The sequence below is a fragment of the Alexandromys fortis genome, unplaced genomic scaffold (genome assembly GCF_014885135.2).
Source record: "Alexandromys fortis isolate MF-2015 unplaced genomic scaffold, M_Fortis_MF-2015_v1.1 scaffold_199, whole genome shotgun sequence".
In the NCBI taxonomy this organism is placed as follows: domain Eukaryota; kingdom Metazoa; phylum Chordata; class Mammalia; order Rodentia; family Cricetidae; genus Alexandromys; species Alexandromys fortis.
The window spans coordinates 2,019,173-2,041,085 of NW_026068074.1; the positions used below are offsets into that span (position 1 = coordinate 2,019,173).

General features: G+C 48.3%; 1 protein-coding gene across 2 annotated transcripts in view; it reads right to left on the reverse strand.

Moving 5' to 3' along the window:
• The window catches only part of Gsg1l (GSG1 like), a 191,676-nt gene that overhangs the window by 18,571 nt on the left and 151,192 nt on the right, over positions 1-21,913 (reverse strand). For both annotated transcript variants that reach the window (XM_050121627.1, XM_050121628.1), the window contains exons 4-5: positions 19,143-19,254; positions 4,785-4,952 (exon numbers count right to left, since the gene is read on the reverse strand). In XM_050121627.1, coding sequence (XP_049977584.1) covers positions 4,785-4,952; positions 19,143-19,254 — 280 coding nt within the window. The remainder of the gene's footprint in view (positions 1-4,784; positions 4,953-19,142; positions 19,255-21,913) is intronic.

Sequence of the window (21,913 nt, forward strand, 5' to 3'; positions counted from 1 at the left end):
TTCATGTGTGTATATATATATATATTTATGAAGTATGAATATATATACATATATGTATATATATTGAGACAGGGTCTCACTATGTAGACCATACCGGCCTTGACCTCGTACAGAGCTCTCCCTCCCTCTGCCTCCCAAGTGCTGGGACTAGACTAAAGCATTTGCCATTACATCCAGCTCTCTCTTTTTAAAAATGTATTTACTCTTCTTTTTAGACTGAGTCGCACTAAGTTTCCCTTGAACTTACTCTGTAGCCCAGTAAGGCTTCGAACTTGCCATCCTTGCCCTCAGAAGTATCCGAGTTTATAATCTGTGCCCAGCTTGCAGACTGAATTCTAAGTCTGGTTCCACAAGGACTCAGGGCTCAATGCAGGCTCAGAGCTAGAAGGGCGGCTGCCATGGGAAACCCCGGCTGACCTGCTTTTAATTAACAATACGTGAATTGCAGAGCCCTTGTGGCTCCAGGTGCTGGGACACGCTGGGAAGCAAGAACAAGCTGCCTTCAGAGAGAGAGGCTGATGAACAGGCAGGGAGCAGAGGCATAAGTGTGTGCCTGAGTGAGTCATCAGGACAGCGGAGAAGCGGAGGGGAGCAGGTGGCAGGAGGCTACCTCGAGTGGGGGCTCCGGGCTCCTTGCTTCCCACAGGCTGCTGCACCCACAGGGAGGCAGGATGCTTGTTCAGCATGGCTGAGTTCTCTCCAGGCTCTGACCCCAACAGGTCTTATTTTCTCTCACATGCTGTTAAACCAAATCTGAGCATTTAAGTATTCAAGGGAACCCCACTCTGCAAATATCTGCGCACCTCCAGCAGCTCCCACCCACTCCCCAGAGGCCAATTAAGACTCCCTCCTTGGGGACAGCAGGCAGCCCGACAGCAGGAGTGCTGAATTCCAGAGGCTTCACAGACCGGGGTGCCCACTCCCAGCTGCCAGTGATCAGGAGGCTGCATCAGCTAGCCTGCTGGCATCCTACTACCCCTGCCCATGTGGGCACATGCATTTGTGTATATGTGCACTTGCACACACACACACACACACACACACACACACACACACACACACACACACACAGCCTTCGTATACCAGACCCTGAACCCAGTATTATCACAGGGGAGCAAAACGTTAGCATTTCCAGATGCCAAGGGCTCTGGATTCTCTCTTCGTGAGCAGAAGACCTGAGTTGCTGGGTGCCCAGAGTCAAGTTACACAGAAGTAGAGGGACAGATCAGCCCATGACACCCTTTGCTTCTCATCAGTCCTTCTGTGTGCCTTGCTGTCCCTGCTCTCGGCTGCCCTGCCCTGAAAAAGCCATGCAAAAAAGTCATCCACTCTGAGCTGCTTGTAGGCAAAGAGCAGTACAAAAAATAAAAAAATAAAAAGAAGAAGAAAATAGAATGGGGCAGCAGAGCTGAAACATTCTCCTCGGAGGGAAAGGAAATCAAATTTGATGAACCTCTGCATAATGTTAAGTTATGAATGTGCAAAGTGATATTCCGCACATATGCTGTGAAGCGCTCATCGTGGGTCTGAGCAGTCCGGGGCTGCAGGAGCTGGGGCTTGACGAGAAGCGGCTGCCTGGGTGAGGTATGCATGGTATGAGCTGCGCCCTCAGCAGTGAGGGTGCAGTCTCCCCAGGTTGATCATATTGAAGCGCCATAAAGCAGTTGCAGTGCTAATGAGGCACGGGGGCGGGCGGGGGCGGAGCTTCAGGTCATTCACCACAGCTTTAAGGGAGCACTGCCCCCTTCCAGTCCTGACTATGGATACCTGGGCTGGGACAAGCTCCTGACCATGCTGGGGAATGAATGGTCTCCTCCCTGCCAGGACACTGCAGACAAGGAGGCTGGAGTTAAATGCTAAGCAAGAGGGAGGCAGCATCCATGCTTCTCTAGGATCGCTGGATCACCAGGAAAGCACCTCATGAGTTCCTAGTAGGTTTCTGGTACAATCCTGGGGGGTCCAAGTACTGTGAGTGGTACACGGGTGATACTAGCCCCCAGCGTAGGTATGTGGGGCACACATGCAGAGAAGTGACCTGAAAGAGGGGTGAGCTGTTGTGCACCCCAGATGGAGCACCGCAAGTGCAAAGCTCTGGGATAGGGAAGTCTCTGAGCGCCCATGGGAGAAAGGAGGAGGCAGAGAAAGGTCCGGAATAATCAGAGATGGGCCCATCCTCCTTCATTTGGTATTCATGTTCTACCTCTGCCTGAAAGTGCCTCATTGCCTCCTCTGGTCCTCCTGGGCCTGCCTCTGGGGCCATTCAGTCCTACCCACTGAAAGTATTGCTTTTACCTCATTCTCTCCCCTCCCACCTCACCCTGCACCCAAAGACCAGGTATGGGACTCACCTGTCAGGTGGTTGCAAGATTCCCAAGGAGAAGAGAAAGGGGACAAGGAAGGAGGGAGGGATTGGGAAAGATGTGCTCAAGCGCAGGCTCCCACTCCGGGCTCGGGCACCACTGAGAGCAAGCTAGATGCAGTTTCTCCTTTGCATAGGAGGCCAAGGCCTTTATCCACCATTGCTGACAGCCTTCTAGACATTCTAGCAGGCACCATGCCCTTGAGAAGGCTGACTCCCCAATCACAAAGACTCCTTCCTCTGAGAGTCCCGTATACCTGCAGTAAGAGTCCCACTCCCACCCCCAGACACACAATGTTTGTAGCACTGGGCAGGCATGCCCATGGTTTCAGAACACCTGTGTGGACACGAGCAGGTGCCTAGGTTTGGTGTTAAGTCTGCTTCTTCCCACTGAGCGGCCTGATCCTGGGGGACATGACCGGCTTGAAAAGATACAAACATTGAGCTGCACAGACCTGAGCCCACATCCTCCATTGCTGTGTGGTTTTAAATAAGTGTCTTCACATCTCTGAGTCTCATCTATCACATGAAGCTAATGGTGCTCACTGGGAGACCAAAAGGATGGTGTTAGATGCCTAGACACAGAACCCAGCATAGCTGGCGGGCTCTGTCGTGGACTCCACTCAGAGGAAGGTGGTGTGGGCTGTGGTGAAGCTCATTGGAGAGTAGCGTTAGCATATGTGGTTCCACCCCCAGCACTGGGGAAAACAGAGAAGCGGGGGGGGGGGGGGGGGGGGGGACGGGGGACACTGGGAGTGGAGACCCCAGTCCGAGTCTGCCCTTCTTATATTCCCACAGTATAGGAGTCCAGGCAGGATGTGCTGTGTGTGGTCAAGACAGGAGGCAGAGCGCTTCTGCCTTACCTCAGCTGTCATCGGCCACTGCCAGCCTAGGAGGTGGGCAGAGGAGGACAGCACTGGCTATGCTGGGTGGGGCCCATATCCTGGGCATGTAGGAGGCAGTAAGGCGAGCAGGGTCTTTTATGGCCCAGAAGAGATTCCAGCAGCTAAAGCCAGGCAAGGCGGCACTAGATTGTAGCTGACCCCAGGAATGACTTTGGATGAACTAGGAAATAAGAATGAGGTCGGTTCAGAACCAATGAATTGAGGCATCACAAGAGGAACCCCAAATACCAGGGGTCCCCAGATGATTCTCAGGGTCTTCAGAAGAACAGTTGAGAGGAGTCCGGCCTACTTGGGGTCTCCAGCTTCTAAAATCCTGACATCCATCCTCTACCCTATGTCTGCCTATCCTGCCATGTATTGATCCTTCCATCAATCTATCCATCTAACTCACCTACCCCTTTGCTTCTCTACTTACCCACCTACCCACCCAATCACCTAATGATCTAAGCACTCAATTACCCATCTGTTCACCCAACAACTCACCTGTCTATCCATCCATCCTCCCATTCACCTGTGTATGTGTCCAACACTGACCTACCTCATTCACCATCTGCCCATCTACCTTATCTACCCGCCCACTCACTTATCTGTCTACATACACATTCGTCCATCTATCTGCTACCCTCTACTCATTTACCTACTCATCCAGATTTTAACCACCCATCCACCCATCCATCCATCCATCTATCCATCCATCCATCCATCCATCCATCCACCCATCCACCCATCCATCCATCCATCCATCCACCCATCCATCTATCCATCCACCCATCCATCCATCCATCCATCCATCCATCCATCCATCCATCCATCCATCCGTCTGTCTGTCCATCAATCCATTCACTTATCTATCTCGCCACCCACTATTTGTTGCCACCCCTGTTATTCCCAGAACACTTCTGAATACACAGGTGATCAGGGTTCATCCTTTACCTTGAGAAGTCACCGATCTCTGGTGACATCACCAACCCTACTGCTGGATCCTTTCACACAGTACCATTGCAGGGCCCAAGAAAGAAGTCACCACAGTTCAGCCTTCTGGTCATAGCTGAAGTAGCCCAGGGCTGAATGGCTACCACATACATGTTGTTTCTTTCTGAGTTTTCTATGATCTGGTCACGTAAGTCCTAAGCAACCATTTTTTTTTTTAAAAGAAAGATGTATTTATTTATTATGTATAGTGTTCTGCCTGAAGATGTCCCTGCATACCAGAAGAGGGCACCAGATCTCATTATAGATGGTTGTGAGCCACCATGTGGTTGCTGGGAACTGAACTTAGGACTTCTGGAAGGGCAGCTTAACCTCTTAACCTCTGAGCAATCTCTCCAACACACAATCTTAAATTCACAAAACTTTTGAAATCCCAGAAATCCCAAAGTCCATACTATTGCTTACCCAGCCTGTCCCAGCTCCAAGATCACCTCGGGCAGACCATTTGCTCCAGTTTTGAGTGGGGTCTCGGGGATACTGAAGTCAGGCCCCAGACTTCAGAAGCCTAGCATCCAGACGTATGCACTGACCTCTCCCGGAAGTACTTGATGGCCTCAGGATCTATGAAGGTCGGCTCCTCCCGGTAGCCCTGTTCAAAAACCTTGCGCTTGTGCCGGAACTCAATGACTGTCTTGGTGTAGGAGTTGAGCGTAGTGACAGACGCCGCCATGCAGCAGGTAAATGAACCCCAGGCCAAGCTGCCAAGAGACCAGAAGAGAGATGCCACAGTGAGAGTGGGCAGGGACAAGGAGCCTCATCACACACATTTGTCTACCTAGCACAGCTCCAAGCCCTCAGGCCTGGTTCCCACTCGGCTTTGATCTGGGGGCATTTACAGCAGTCTTCACATTGTACAAAGACACATTGTTCAGCCATTATTGTGAGAGCAAGGAGAGAGAATCAGGGACAGCTTTCCAGAATACAGTCATAACCAATACTGGTCCTGGTAGGATGAAGAAGTCCTGGCCAGAGAAGAACATTCTAGAAAGAAGGAGCAGTGCATGCAAAGGCAGGAGGCATGAGGCAGCAGGATACATAAACACACTGTGAGAGGCAGTGATTCAGGAGTGGGGAAGACTGGAGATACTGAAGTTAGTGCTGGAGAAGGAGGTGGGGCATGTTTAGCTTGAGGGTTAAGTTGCCTTTGCTCTCCAATGCTCCTGGAAAACATTCTTGGACTCTGTGCCATGCACCCCTCACACCCAGTCTTGTGGCTAGCACGGATGTTGCAGGAATTAATGCACCAGACTAGTGGCTGGCATGCTGAGGAGCTCAGGAGAGGCTCATTGTCATTACTGCCATCACTGGACAGGCATTCCAACTCCTGCTTCTTTACGACCCAGAGTTCAAGTTCTCCCTCTAGGAGATGGAGCTCTGACGTCCTGCTCGGACGTCCACTCTACATCTTTCCCCCTGTAGCTGCACTGCTTGGCCGCTCTACCCGATGAGGGCACTGAACACGTCACAAAGTCAGACCACCTGGATCCAGTCCCACCAGCCTGATTTCCATCCAGGCTGCTGATCTCTTCTGATCTCATTCCACGAGCTCCTTTCTGCTATCTCAGCACCGCAGTACCTGAGAGCTCCAGGCTTTACCTGCCACCAGCCTACCTGGAGCCCTCTGAACATGGCCATCCCTAGTGCCCTATTATCAGGGCAGCCCTGCTTTCTTCTTGACAACAGCCTCGGCAAATCCCAGAAGGAAAGTCAAAGAAAAGCCTGTAGATTTGGCCTTTCTCAAGTGGATCTTCAATAATCACTTATTTCCGTTCACGCCTAACTCACTAATAGATTCCTCACATCTTTTGGAGCTAATTTAGATCTTCTAGAAGCCTGGGGTGTCTATAATAGAAAGTTTTAAGGTATCAGCCTCTCTAAGGACTTTCATGCCCATTAAAGTGTTCAATATGTTACACATAGGATAGGGGGCAGGGAGAGAGACTGACAGAGAGACATAGAGACACAATGAGAGACAGAGGGAGGGAAGGAGGGAGGGAGAGGAGGAGGAAGGGAAGGAGGAAGGGAGAGAGACAAAGACAGAGAGAGACACACACACACACACACACACACAGAGAGAGAGAGAGAGAGAGAGAGAGAGAGAGAGAGAGAGAGAGAGAGAGATTATAGATGACCGTAGTCAAAGCCATCCGATCAAGTGCTCTCTCCTAAGCAATGGCGCTGAAATGCCATCTTAGTCTGTGATGTCCTGTGATGGAAACTCACAACCTGAGGTAGAAGAATTAAAAAGCACACTTGTTTGGAGAATTTGGTGTGTGTTAGTTTGGCTTGCCCGGTGTCCATTCATACTTCTGGTAACTACTTCCATCCTCTCAGGCCACCTAGTTTAGGTGGATCTGGCCTGCTTTCAACTTCTAGGGATGAGCACCTGACTAGGACTGGCCAATCAAAGTGTTACTTCCTGTTGTCACAGTCCTTGGCTTAGGGATGGACCATGGCCTAGCTCTGGATCAGGAGACACCATCTGAGAACTTCAGCTGGAACTATGGAGAAGAGCCTATATCTCTCCTGGGCTGCTGAGCTGGTGAACTGTCTTCCAGGAACTGCTGGGGACCATCTGGTCACCACCCAACCTGAAACGTAAGCTGATCCAGGAGAAAGCAGAGGCATCAAGGAGCCGATGCTATTGTCCTTGAGCCTGTCGCTCATGGGAACCTACATCCTTTCCTTTGGCGTTTTCTCCATCAGTCAGTTCATACTGGCTTTCTGCCGCTGGCAACAGAAGCCCTTATTTACATATCTGTGTAAACATCTTCTTTCGTGTAAGTTAGTTTTGAGGTGAATTTTCAGTCCTTACAGCCAGAAATATTAACTTTAACTAAGCCTTTACTCCCACCCTGGTTGATCCCAGTAAAGGGATAAAGCTGAAAGTCTGCAGGCAGAGATTTGAGCAAAGCAAAAAGGTTCAAGGGAGGGAGCCTAGTCTGTAGGAGTGATGCTTGGGCTGAGTGATGGTGCCCAGGTCGCAGGAATTGTCCTGGCTAGTTATTGTCAACATGACACAAGTTAGAGTTACCTGAGAAGAGGGACCACAACTGGGAAAATGCCTCTGTGAGACTGTTATGTAGGCACGCCTGTGGGTGCATTTTCTTAATTACTGATGGATGCGGCAGTGCCACCCCTGCACGGGTAGTCCTGGATTGTAAAAGAAAGAAGTCTGAGCAATCCCTGAGGAGTCAGTCAGTAAACAATACTCCACCATGGCTTTAACTTGAGTTCCTGCCTCCAGTTCCGACTTGGCTCGAGTTCCTGTCCTGACTTCTCTTAGTGATGAGTTGTAATCTGGAAGTATAAGATGAACTAAATCCTTTCCTCCCAATTTGCTCTTGGTTGTAGTGTTTTATCACAGCAATTGAGGCCTAAGGAAGGCAGGAATGATCAAAAGTTGTAGGGATGGAGCCTAGGCTGTAGGCATAGGACCAAGGCTGTAACAATGAGTCTAGGATGTAGAGATGGAACCTGGGCTATAGGGATGGAGTGTAGGATATACAGATGGAGCTTAGGCTGTAGGGATAGGGTCAAGACTGCAGAGGTGCAGCCTAGGGTGCAGAGATGGGGCCAAGAATGTAGTGATGAAGTTAGGGTGTAAGGACAGAGTCAAGAATGTAGGAATGGAGCCTAGGATGTAGAAATGGAGTCTATGGTGTAGGGATGGGACCTAAGATGTAGGAATGGAACCTAGGATGTAGGGATGGAACCTAGGATGCAGGAATGGAGCCTAGCCTGTAGAAATGGGACATAGGATGTAGGGATAGATCCTACTGTGTAGGGATGGAACAGAGACTACAGGGATGGAACAGAGGCTGCAGGGATGGAACAGAGAATACAGGGATGGAACAGAGGCTGCAGGGATGGAACAGAGGCTGCAGGAATGGAACAGAGGCTGCAGGGATGGAACAGAGGCTGTAGGGATGGAACAGAGAATACAGGGATGGAACAGAGCCTGCAGGGATGGAACAGAGACTACAGGGATGGAACAGAGGCTGCAGGGATGGAACAGAAGCTTCAAGGATGGAACAGAAGCAAACAGACTTCTGGGCAGAAAGGTAGGCTGACTTGTAGACCATGTCCACACCCCCTCTACTCTTCATGTAGGGCTTTCATTCAGAGGAAGTGCTACTCTGAGCTAGCTCAACATTGCACATTCCAGTTATCACCCAGGAACTGGGACTCTCTACTGTCTAAGCTTTTCCCATGTTTCCAGCCCAGCTGTTTAATTCTCACCTCCAGTGTCACTTCCTCAGCCCCTACTCACCATCTCTAATGAGCCTCAGTCTTCATCACACATATAATTTTCTTGAATCCTTCCCCCTTTAATTATCCTTTGATTTTTAAATTAATCAAAAATTGTAAGATACTTATAGATTCAAATGAAACTGTAGTATACGCAAAGAGATGGGAAGAGTTGTATTGTCTTTAGTTAGTTTCCATTAGTTACAACATATTACAAAATGAGTGCAACTGTGATACAGTATCAGGACCAGTACAGATGGAAGTTTCTGTCCCACCAGGTCCCATGGCTGTTTAGTCTCAAAGAAATACGCAGAGGCTTACATTAATTATAAACTGTTTGGCCTATTAGCTCAGGCTTATTATTATCTAGCTCTTATAACTTAAATTAACCCATAATTCTTATTTATGTTTAGCCATGTGGCTTAGTACCTTTTCTCAGTAAGGCATTCTCATCTTGCTTTCTCTGCATCTAGCTGGTGACTGATTTTCTGCCCTTCCTCTTCCCAGAATTCTCCTAGTCTGGTCACCCCACCTATACTTCCTGCCTGACTATTGGTCAATCAGCATTTTATTAAACCAATATGAAAGATAAATTTTTATAATGTACAGGAACATTAGCCCATAGCATTACCTTTTCTTTCTTATCAAAACAAAAACCCTGAATCTAATCTCTTTTGTTTAGTTTTTGTCCTGACCATTATCTATAACAACTTGTAACCAACATGCTAAACAAGGACAAACATACATAATCCTTTTTTAAGGGAATGTGGGCATAGTTTTCTAGGCTATTTCCTGTTGATTGAGGGTGCTCATAATCTTATAGGGACCCAAAGAAAATTTAGGATTATGGTCAAGTCCTGACTGGAGTATTCTGTGAGACTGAATTATCTCAGCCAGTAGCCTTGAAGCTGTTCTGGATGCAGAACTCAGAAGAAACTGCAACAGAGGTGCTCTAGAATGTTGGGTCATCTGGGCCATCTGCTCCTATTGGAGATTTTCAGGGTCTTCCTTGATCCAACCTTATTTTTTTAACCAAGAATAAATACACAGACTCTCATTTCCCGTGGAAACAAAAGTAAAGCATCTTCTCCAACGAAGCATATCTTTTTACTTAAAATTTGAAGTCAAGACATTTTAAAAATATACAGGTTATATAAATCCAGCACAATTTATAGCCAGACATCTTTAGGCAGCTGTTGCTCCTTCCTCAGCAGTCAAACAACTCAAAGACAACACAATACATATAGTATCCAGATTCTCTGTGCATTTTACATTTTTACATGGATTTAAAAAAAACTCTATTTCTTTTATTTTTATTTTTTGCTTTTTTTGAGACAGGGTTTCTTTGTGTATCTTCGGCTGTCCTGGATCTCACTCTGTAGAACAAGGTTGGCCTCAAACTCACAGAGATCTACCTGCCTCTGCCTCCCAAGTGCTGTGATTAAAGGTGTGTATCATCATGCCCAACTATTCTATTTCTTTTTTAAAAAAGGACTTTCTCTAACCTTTTTCTTTTCTCTTGTTTTGAAAAGAAAAAGGGGGAAATGCTGTAGGATAACATCCTTGTACACTGTAAAAATTTGTCACTTGTATTAGTTTAATAAAATGCTGATTGGCCAGTAGCCAGACAGAAAGTATAGGCAAGGTGACCAGACTAAAAGAATTCTGGGAAGAGGAAAGGCAGAGACAAAGCCACCACCCAGACACAGAGGAAGCAAGATGAAAATGCCTTACTGAGAAAGGTACCAAGCCACATAGCTAACATAGATAAGAATTATGAGTTAATTTAAGTTGTAAGAGCTAGTTAATAATAAGACTGAGCAATAGGCCAACCAGTTTAAAATTAATGTAAGCCTCTGCATGTTTATTTGGGACTGAATAACTATGGGGCTGGGTGGGACAGAAGCTTCCATCTACAACCAGGGTACTTCCTAGTCACAATCAAACTACATCATACAGTGGATCCCTCTTTTTGTCATTTTAGAGTCACATCTACTTTCTTCCTGACTTCCTCTGGTCATTGGTGATCACTACTCTGCTCTTCATCTTTAGAATCTTACCATCTGCAGAATTTGATACATGTGGAATCATAGAGCATGCATGTTGAGACTGGCTTTTTTTTACTTAGCACTGTTCTGGGAGTGACCCAAGTTGTATCTATCAATAGTTTTTCTATATGTATTGCTGAGAATGTGTGTATCTCCCACATCCCACACGCATTTGTGTGGGTTACTATTTGTTATTTTAGCTGGCTTAAGCGAGGTATGGCTCTAGCTTTTCGTGGTTGTAATGCACATTTCCTAATGGCTCAAAGTGTTGAATTTTTCATTTGCTTGTTTGTGATCTGTATACCTTCTTGCCTGATCACTTTTTAATTGAGGGGTTTTGTTGCCCTTTGTGTTCCTTCTTCATTTGCAGAGTCCAATTCTTTCTATGTACTAGGTGGATTAGTTGCTTTTGTGTTGCTGTGATAACCATAATCAAAGGTAACTCAAGCAATAGAGAGTTTACTTTGGCTCATGATTCCAGAGGGTTAAGAGTCCATCAAGGCAAGGTGGAGGCATGGCAGCCACAGCAGGCCTGGAAGCTAGAGCAGGAAGCTGAGAGCTCATATCCTCAACAGTAGCACAAAGCAGAAAGTGCTACCATAGGGTGGGAATATATAAGTACTTCCTGCCCCTGAGGATGTACTTCCTCCAGCAAGGCTGTACCACCTTAACCCCCAAAGTGGACCACCAACTGGGAACCAAGTGTTCAAATACCTGTGCCTCTTTCAAGACCCCATGTCAGAGTAGCCATTTACCAGATGTGTGGTTTAAAGACACCCTCTTGCAGTCGTAGTGCGTCTCCACAGCTTCCCAGAACACGTGTCTGACGCTGATAAAATCTGATTGGTTGATTCTTTTCCTTTTATGCTTTCGGTGTGAAATCTAAACATGTTTGCTGAGTCTTCATACCCAAAGGGTTTCCTCCTATATTTTTCTAAAACTTTTATAGTTTTACATCTTATGCTTAGGCCTGTGGTCTGTTTTAGTGCAGAATTTGCATGAAGGTTGGCTTTCTCTGGGTGTCCAATAGCTCCAGCGGCATTTGTGAGGAAGTTTGTCCACACGCCACTGAACTGATTAGTACCTAGTCAGAAATTAGGTGGGCATTTGAATCTGCTCCTGAATCCCTTTGTTCTGTCCCATTGATAAGTATGTCTACCCCTCCCCCCACACTAACATCAGTATGGGTTACTGTAACTGTGATAGGTCTTGAAATTGGGTAAACTGAGTCACCCTATTTTCTCTTTCTTTAAAATTATTTTAGCTATTTTATTTCTTTTGCATTTCCATCTGCATTTTAAAAACATCCTATCTGTATGTATGTGTTATTAAAATTTTGGTAAGTCCTATTAAAACCTGTATTCCTTGTTGAGAATTGTTGTGGACCTGACGTTGAGTGTTTTGATCCATGAACATGGTCTACCTATTAAGATTAGTGATTTCTGCAGGGCAGTGGTGGTGCATGCCTTTAATCCCAGCACTCAGGAGGCAGAGGCAGGTGGATCTCTGTGAGTTTGAGACCAGCCTGCTCCACAGAGCAAGTTCCAGGACTGGCTCCATGGCTACTGAGTAATCCTGTCTCAATAAACAAACAAACAAACAAAAAAAGAGAACACAACAAGATCAGTGATTTCTTTCATTGGTGTTTTCCAGTTTTTAGCATAGGAGTTCTAGAAATGCTTTATCGATCTAAAGCCTATGTATTTAATTTTCTTCCTAGTAGAAATATCATTATGCTTTTATTTGGTGTCCAAAATTTCACTGCAAGTTTATAGACATAAAACTGACTCTGTGTTGTCTTCCTCTTATGGCCTAAAGCTGTGCTTGATTCACCGATCCAGTCTGAGAAGCTTTGGCAGGTTCCTTGGCTATTTCTGGAATCATTATCTGTCCATTCCTTTCTGATCTGTATGGCTTTTTATTGCCTTTTATATCGAATTATGCTACCAGAGCTGTCAGTTGAGTAACAGTGGTGTTTCCAACATCATAGAGAAAATGTCCTTCAACATTGGTTCAATGCTGTCTACAGGTGCCTATCAGCTTTTGTTATCAAGTTGACATTCCCCGTTCACCCTTGTTTTCTGGAAGAAATTTTTAGGAACATGAAATAGTTCAGGTGTTTTTTCTGTATCAGTTGATATGATCATGAGGAGGTTCCTCCTTTGGCTGCTAATGTGGTAGATGGCACTGATTGCGTTTCAAATCCTTCATCACTGGGTAACTCTCCTCAATACGGTCTATGCTTTCTCTCTCATATTCTGGACTCCTGCTTGTTATTCTTTTGTGAAGGATTTTCAAGACTATATTCAAGATATCGATTAGTCTTACTTCTCTCTTTTTTTGCACTATCTTTGTCTGGTTTTAATATCAGAATAATACTAACCTCATAAAATGAATTGCTAAATGTTCTCTTGTTTTCTATTATCTGACAGAAAATAGGTATTAGTTCTAATTTAAATATTTGGCAAGGTATCCCAGAAAGAGCATGTGGGTCTAGAGATTTTTTTTTGAACATTTTAAAACTATTATTTCAATGTTCTTAGTAGTTACTGGAATGCCCAAACTGGAATATCCAGTTATTTCCTTCTTGGTGAGAAGGACCAGTCTGTATTTTCAGAGAACTGCATCAGTCCATCCAATCGTCAAGTTCACGTGTAATATGTCCTTGTTATGCTTTTGTTGCCCTCAGGGTCTGTCATGGCTGTACCTCATTTTCATTTTAAAACACTAAAGGTCTGTCAATTTTATTCGTCATAGTTTCTGAAAAGCAGAGTTTTTGCTTCATTGATTTTTTTTCTTCTTTTTTCATTGTTTATTTTCAATTTTGCCCATTTCTGCTCTTTTTTCTTTTGCTTCCTTTAGGGTTATTTTGCTCCATTGTTTTGTTTGTTTTGTTTTGGGAGTTGTTGTTGTTTTACAACCTTGGAGTGAAAACTTTCATTACTGGTTTAAAATATTTTCCTTCTTTTTAAAAAGATTCATTCATTTTTTCATTCATGTGTGCATGCCTGTGTTCATGTGTATGACCGCATGCGCACACGCGTGCAGGTAGGTGCTCATGTGTATGTGTGTGCACAGAGGCCCAAAGGCATCAAGTATCCCCCTCTCTCACGCTCTGCCTAAACATGTGGCTCGTGTTTTGATGGCTAGGTTGGAAGCCCCAGTGATCTTACCGTCTCTGCCCCACTCAGAGCTGGGGTTATGTATGTAGGGGCTGGGATCGGAACTCCTGTCCTCACAACTGAGCAGCAAGCATTCTTAGCCACTGAGCTGCCCCTCCACCCCACTCTTTCTCTTTGATAAGCAATCACTCAGTGCTGTTCTGTCCCCTCTCGGTGCTACTTTAGCTCCACAAGTTTTGGGATGTATTTTCATTTCTTCACTTCAACGTACTTTAAAGTTTTCCCCGAGGCCCCTCCTGTGGCTCAGGGGCTGTTGAGAAGCATGTTCTTTAGTTTACAAGTGCCTCCCGACTTTCTTCCATCTTTGGAAGAAAACACATTCTATCTGCGTTCTTTTTCTGTTTTTTTTTTTAACACCTGGAGTTTGTTAGTGGTTCAGGATGCTGTCTTGGCATGCTGCTTTACCGTGCACATTCAGCTGTCATTGATGGAATGGTCTATAGCCCATGGATGCTTGTGTGTGTGTTTGAGATAGTCTTCACCTGCAGCCCTAGCTGACCTGCCCCTTACCAGGTACTCAGGTTAGCAATGAACTCACATGGACCTTTCGCCTCCCCAAATTCTGGGATTACAGGGGTAAGTCATAATGTCCGACTCATCTAGGGGCATTTCTGCTGAGATCCTGGGTCTTGTTTGATCCTTCTACTTCAGCTGGCTTCTTTTAATCGCATTCTGGCAAGAAAAAGAGCCCTACCCCTGGTAACTAGCAAGAAGGCATGAGAACCAAAGTTTCCCACTAGGCCACCACTGCCATTTAAGGTGGGAAAGGATTCCTGACTTCTGCTGGGCAGGGGTCGGCCTTCCTGCTGCCCACCACACCTCTGCTGACATATACTGGAAGAAGCAGAGGCAGGAGTGTGCCATCCTGCTCCTCATTGCCTTCTATGACTCCATGAGGAAGGTGGTTTCGTCGGTTTTGGGTCAGCTGCCAAAATCCCTGGCTCCCCACTGATGTCTCCAAGGGGGATGCATGGGGTGTTTCCAAGTCCACGCATCCCACACGGTCTTGACTGCATGGAATGGGAGGGCTTGCTGCTGACCTGTGAATGGGGCTCCCACTCAGCAAGTGGGGAAGCCAGGGGCCTCAGCCAGGTCTAAGTAATAATAGCTCGGCTGCATCCTCAACCCCCTCCTTTCCATGCTGCCCAGGGTGGAGAACCACAGGGATCCCCTGAATGGGGGCAGCCCGGTGACTGGAACAGCACCTTAACATGTTCATCTCCATTAGCAGCTGGTGAGAGTCAGTGTTAATTGTCAACCTGACAGGAGCTGGAATCACCAGGGAGACAGCCTCTAGGCATTCCCATGATGAGTGACTCGGTTCCTGGACATGCCTGTGAGGAACTATGTTAAGTCACTTGAGGTGAGAGGTCCAGGCATTGGTGGTGATAGAGTTCCCTGGTAGCGAGGCAAGGAGGGGGTTCTGAGCTGAGTGAGCAAATGAGTTAACTCAGAGAAGATGAAAGCTGGTTAAAAGCAAATAAAAAGGAAAAAAAAAGAGCAGATAAGAAGACACTGTTCCCCTCATGGGCTGGGAGTGGGGCTCAGGCTATACCCCATCAACTCTTATCTTTCAGTCCGTCTTCTCCAGGCCCCCGGGTACCCGCACAGGGCACAGCTTGAAGCCTCTGGGCCTGAAAACTTCTGGTGTCTGCAGTTCACACTGCTGAGCTGGTACAGGGAAGTATGGGGGTGGCTGGCCTGGTTTCACAGCTAAGAGCACAGTGGACACTTGGGGACGAGAGAGAAAGTGGTGGAACAAGAGAGTGTGGCTGTCCACCTCCTCCATCTCCTGGGGGACACAAAGGCATGCTGGAGAGTAGATCCGAAGGCACCGGTCTACCACTCGGCAATGGACCCCAGGCCCTGCACAGAGAGGAGACCATAGCTGAGCACCAAGGGAAGCCTCCCGCAGACAGCTGCAGACTGAGGGCAGACTGTTCGACACAGGGCACCAATGCCTACCCCAGGCTACCCTCTGAGCCCAAGAGCATTGGGAGCAAAATGGCTGCAGGGTCTCGGGGCTCCAAGGTGCAGCCGTCAGGACACCCGTGGGCAGCTGCAGCTCTTTCGCTGTACTGATCCGAGACGAAAGGAGGACAGAGTTTCAGCTGACCACAGCCTCTGGGAAGAACACCAGCCAACCCAGCAAAACCCCCACACTGGCCTTGGGGCCCTCAGGCAATCCTTGGAGTACTTCAGCAGAGGTACCTGCTGGGACCAGCCAGCAGCATGGGTGTCCAGCGGTGAGGTTCCTGCTCCCATGGGGTCAGGGAGATGGGAAAGGAAAGAAAGGCAGTAGCAGGGCATGGGACAAGGGGCTCTTGGTAGAGACTCACCTCCGGGCCAGGAGACAAACGTTTTAGGGACCCAACTCACTCTTCTCCTGTGTGGCATGGCTGAACTATTTAGCCTCTTTGGGTCTTTCAAGTGTGTGTGTGTGTATTTGTGACAAGATCTCAAATGTAGCCCAGGCTGGCCTCAAGTTCATAATCTTCCTGGCACCAAGAATGTGCCACTAGGGCTGGCTGTTCTTGTTGACAGTCTGCAGAGACTGCCTGGAATGGGGCTTGCTCCCCACCCCCACCCCACCCCCTGGGTATTTCAGAAAAGCCAGTGTTTGCTCAGGATGACATCTGCACTCTCTTGGCCTTCCCAGCAGCATTGGCCAGGGGAGGCAATGGGACACAGTGGAGAATGCGGAGAGCCAGAGGGCAGAGGTCAGTCACTCTTGGTCCTGCTTGAGCTACAATGTCGTCACCTAACACAGCCAGTTAGGCACAGTGCAGGCAGGTCTTCCAACAAGCCACAAGCCAGAGACCTGCACCGCCATGCGACAGTCTATGTAGCTATTAGAAAACCACCAGTTGAGGTTCAGGCAGTGGGCAGCCTCTGAGGCTAACTGTGGGTCTCCTTAGGGACACACACTCCACACTGTTACTACCTTTCTGATCTCACAAGTGGGGCCAGCGACTTCTTGGGAGGCAAAGGCAGGCTGAGGGGGGCACTCACCACGTCTGGTCTGGAGCTGCTGGTCCACTCAGCTCTTACTCTACCCAGCCTTTGCTCCCAACTGGATGCCCACCACTGTCTTGCCCTGCGTGTTCTGGGTGGGCTAAGGGGAAATGAGACAGCCAAAGAGAAAAGCATCTTGGTGTGCTCCCCCAAATGTGGACTGCTGGACATCTGGGTTATGGACAATTGAATGCTGATGGCGGGGGTCCTTCATGGCCACCGTTGTTCACAGAACATTGGCCTTGTACAGATACGAGAAGCTGACCTCACACATACCAACAAGCCTGCCAAGCCTGAGTGATTATCTCAGCCTGGGTGACCCCCAAAGCAAAGCCTCTTCTTTGCTTCTGTCTATGAGAGCTGCTAACAAGGGCCACAACCCCTGCTCCTGACCTTGACCCACACACAGAGTGCACATAGTGACACAGGACCTCACACACCAGGCTGCGGTTCCCACCCGAGTCTCTTGTAACACTTGAGTGTGGGAAATTGTCCCTAGGGACCAGCCACCACACACAGGTATCCTCCAGAGAATTCTCAGCAGCCCGCAATGCTCAGTGTCCCAGGGTCCTCCGTCTTATTCTTCCTGATGGACTTCAAGCTGGAGGCCTGGACCTCCTCACTCAAAGTGGGTCTCTTCCACCCTGAAGTGAGCCAGGGAGGCTTAGGCAAGAATTTTAACAAATGGCCTCTCATATATGAAGCAGAAGATATGGCCTCCTTTGACCTTGGTGGGGCCCCACAGACAAGGAAAGAGAAATGGGGCTGTCTGTCCTGCAGGCCTCTGTGACAAGAAGAGATGTGCTAGCCCTAATCCAGGCCTCGTGGTAGGTGGCTTTAATCAGCCCTGTGGAATCTGGTGCTATATCGGAAGCAGTATGGGGAAGGGAGCCAGGTCAGAGGGAAACACAAGGCCCATGGTCAAAAACAAAAGCAGGCTCAGCTTGGGAGCCCAGTGCTACAGTGGAAGCCAGGGGCTGCTGGGTGCCATGGGGTGCAGACAAACCCTAGGGCTGCACTAAAGCTGTGTAACCCAGGCAGTTTACCCTTTCTGAGCCCTGGTTCCCACATAGGCAGCAGGAGGTCACTGTTCATGTGACCCAGGCTGCTCATGGCCTTGGTGGTAGCAGTCTAAGAAGTCTGTGGAATGCAGGTAAGGAACACCATGTCTAGAACACCTGCCGCTCATCACCAGTGGCCACCAGACCACTGGACGCAGGTCCCTTCTGCTACCAGGGCTGTGTTCCTCAGGCAGGTTTCTTGAGTTCTCTGAGTCTCCTGAAGTCAACTGTCCCAGAGCCCTGTTGGGACCCGTGGGACCCGAGCCACTACTGCCGCATCTCCAGCACCATGGAATAGCCACTGTGTGCCCAAAGTCACAGTGCTCAGGAAATAAGCTGAATAAGGCAGCCAACAAGTGTCCCCAGCCACCAGCACAAGGTCTAGACAGCCAAGCCAGCAACACTGTGGGCAAACACTCTCTGTCTGTTAACAGCTCACTCCACCATTGTCGCCTGTGTTCTTGTGATCCCTCCACTCCCCATGGAAGGGATGAGACTAGGGTGCGACCCTTCGGCCCCTTCTCATTTCCCCAGGATGTAAACCAATGGCTCACAGGTGGGTCCCAGAAGCCAACAAAACCACTCCCATTCCCTCCCCACCCCACCCCCACTTCCTACCCCTTCCCATCCCCCATCCTGCCCTTTTCGATTGCCATACATTTATCTGTTAGGTGTTCTGGAGCGGTGCTTGGCAACCAGCTTCAGCACCACTGGGAGGAAAGCTGTGATAGACTGAGGAAGGGGGAAAGAAGGTTGGGTCCCTGAGGAAGTCACCAGATCTGGAGCCAGCTGTGCCTGAAACAGGATCTGCAGGGGCTCACCCAGCATGCGGTCCACCTAGATACTTGGGACTCACTCCTAGCTCCAGAGGATGGCCTGCTTGAGCTGAACCGCTACTCTCAAGCCACTCCCCAATTGCTGTGACCATTCAAGAGAAAGAAAAGGACCTGTGCCCATCAGAGGGAAGTTGGGAACCTCAGCCCATGCTGGGGAAAGAGAGGCCTCATCTCTGCAAGACAGGGACACACTGACCATGTGGAAGTTGCTTACTATCGCTGAGTCCCATGGTCTCTCTGCTTAGGCTGATGGAGCAGGATATTGTCACAACCCAGAGTCCCAGATAGTTGTATGTGCCCATGCACACAGCCTCCTCCCCCAACCCCATCCCATATACCACCCACACGCTTGCTTCTGATTTAAACCAGTGAGTAAGCACCCTTGTTCTTGTCAGCCTGGGCTTCTGCCATTCACAAGCCAAAAGGTCCTGACACACTCCTTTGTCTATTCATCATTACTCAGACTCTGGTACCTGAAGCTCAAAGGTTACTTACCAGAAGGACCACCCATAATCCCAAGAATGAGGTCTCCAGTCTTCAGGGCCAAGGCTCACGGTGACCTGGAACACCTGTGTGTACATCATGTGCGCGACCATTCCCAGGAGGCCTGTGGAGCAGAGCAGGCGTCAGGATCCAGGGAAGGACTTTGTCCTTATCTCAAGCGCCACCCGGCCCCCAGCCACTTGCCAGCTGGCCTGTTAGAACTGGGAGAGTTCCTGGACTCCATGGAAGGGACCTTATGGGGAGCAGAGGGACATAAAATCAACTTCACAGATTTCTTTTTAACACAACCAGTATTTTGGAAAGGATGGGATAGTGTATAGTTTGAATCTTAAATGTCCCCATTGGAACGTCCCCACAGGTTCAAGTTTTGGACACTTGATCTTGATGCAGCTGGTGGTGCTTTTATGGAAACTGTGGACACCTTAGGACATGCAACCCAACTGAAGGTAGCCAAGCTTGAATCCGTTATCCCTGCCTCTCAACCCATCTCATTCTCTGCTCTTGGTCCGCCATGATGTAAGCAGTTTCTGTCATATCCTTGCTGCCAAGAACGAGCTGTACAGCCTGCCCCCCCCCCCCCCCCGCGCCATGGCGGACTTAAAGCACAAACCCAAATAAATCCTTTTCCTTTAGGTTGCCGCTGCCAGGTATTGTGGTTACAGTGACCAAAAGTATCGCATGGCACAGCTGAATGTAGCCAGAGCAAATGTGCTGTGGACTGTTTAACTCTAAGCATGCACAGTGTTGTGAGTCGGGATATCTCACCAGTTGGAGCACTCTGAGCTGGAGGATTACTGGGGTGGGCTCTTTTCTAACACACGTTTCTGTGTGGTTTGGGGCTAAGCTCTTGACCGCTCTGAATTTCCCATCTTTCCATCATCCTCAAGATGAGGATCGTGGCAAGTGTGGGCGATCTCAAGGGACTCAAGCAAGGGCAAGTGTTGGTATCTGATGCCCACCAGGCACAAATCCTTATAGCCACTGAGATTATTACAAAACTGAGCACGTCTCTTGGGGAGCGGGTTATAGACCGTCATCAAAGGCCTCTTCCATGGCCAACTGTAAGATACGGACTCAGTCTTAAGAAGGGAGTGTCGCGAGCAAGGATACAGAGTATAACAAAAGTTATATTACTATGATGAAGGTCATCACAAGGCTCACACTCTAAATTCCTAACTACTGTCCTAAGCTAATCTCCCCAGGCTGCTCACGTGTGTGATTATCTTAGTTGAAGGTCAGGTCCTGTCTCTAACAGAAGTCTCTGATTTGAGGGTCAATATCCTAGGGAGACCCCCCCAGCAGATCAAGGTGGGGCCTCTCCAAATGTGCAGAGCAGAGCCTTGCTCTTGGTCTCTTATATACTGTGCAGTGGGTGGCACGGGGTCTAGGACTAAATCTAGTTATCTTGAATGAGTGATGTCACTAAGTTCTGGTTATCGGGTGCAGCTTTGGGTATAGTGGGGATCCTGAATATGCTGTTTTTAGACAAGTCTAAAAGGCATAGTTTCCTGTGCTCATTACAAGGAGACAGTCCTAATGAGAGGATGAAAGGAGGCCAACACATTCCAGTTCTCAGGTAACACCATCATTGAGGGAGTTGAGACTGGAGTCCAGGGCAGGAACATGGAGGCAGGAGCTGATGCAGGGGAATGGATGAATGTTGCTTACTGGCTTGTTCCTCATGGCTTGCTCAGCCTGCTTTCTTTTAGCTTCCGGACCCAGGTGTGGCTCCTCCTACAGTAAGCTGGACCCACCCCCATCAACCACCAATCAATAAAATAACCTGCAGACTTGCCTATAAGCCAATCAGATGGAGGCACTTTCTCAGTTGAGGTTCCCCCTTCCCAGATGACTCTAGTTTGGGTCAAGCTGATAAAAACAAAACCCAAAACCCAAACCAGGACAAAACACTAACCAGATTCAGATTGGCTTGAATTTTGTTGTTGTTGTGTGGTTTGTTTTGTTTTGCTATAGTTTTTGTGGTTGTTGTTGGCCTAAACCTTATCATATAAATCAGGGTAATTTGGAATTTAATCCGCCTTATTCTGGGCTCACTACCACACCTAGCTCCAAAATACTCTTAAAAGCTTTTCTTGGTGTGTGTTGTATACGTGCATTCATGTCCAACTATGTAGTATGTGTTCAGATGTGTGAGTGTGGGGCCAGAGGCGTGTGGATGTCTTCAATTGCTCTCCACCTAATGGATTCTGGTGCTCACCTATTGCTAAGACTAGCTAGCCAGTGAACCCCACCGGGTCCCCCCTAGCAGTGGGATGGCAGGGTGCACCGCCACACCCGGCTTTTTGTGTGAGTGTTGGTGATCCGCACCCGGGTGGTCACTCTTGCCTGGCAGACACTTTACTGGCAATCCTCCTCCCAGGGCTCCAAATAGTCTTATGACCAGGCCTCTTCCCATGCTGCCTAGGCTGCTCGCACTGTCTCTCATGCTTCGTCCTGCCGCTAAACAGGAGGTAAGAGAGACATGGTGATAAGAGAAGGAACTGTGGTGATGGTGGATGGAGTAAAGGGGGCAAGGAGATGGGAGGGGAGAGGATGCCCCTCTTAAAAAAAAAAGGAAGGCAGAAAGGGAGGGAAAGTCCTACTTGTACTGTTTACCAAGTCCCACAGCCAACTTTGAGCTACCAAGGTGAAGCCCTAAGAGTAGAGCAGAGGAGAGGTGTCCACTGTGGCCTCCTGAGCTGAGCCACAGCCCTCATGGGACCCCAGGGCTCTGGGACAGAGGATTCCAGGTTGCTGTCAGT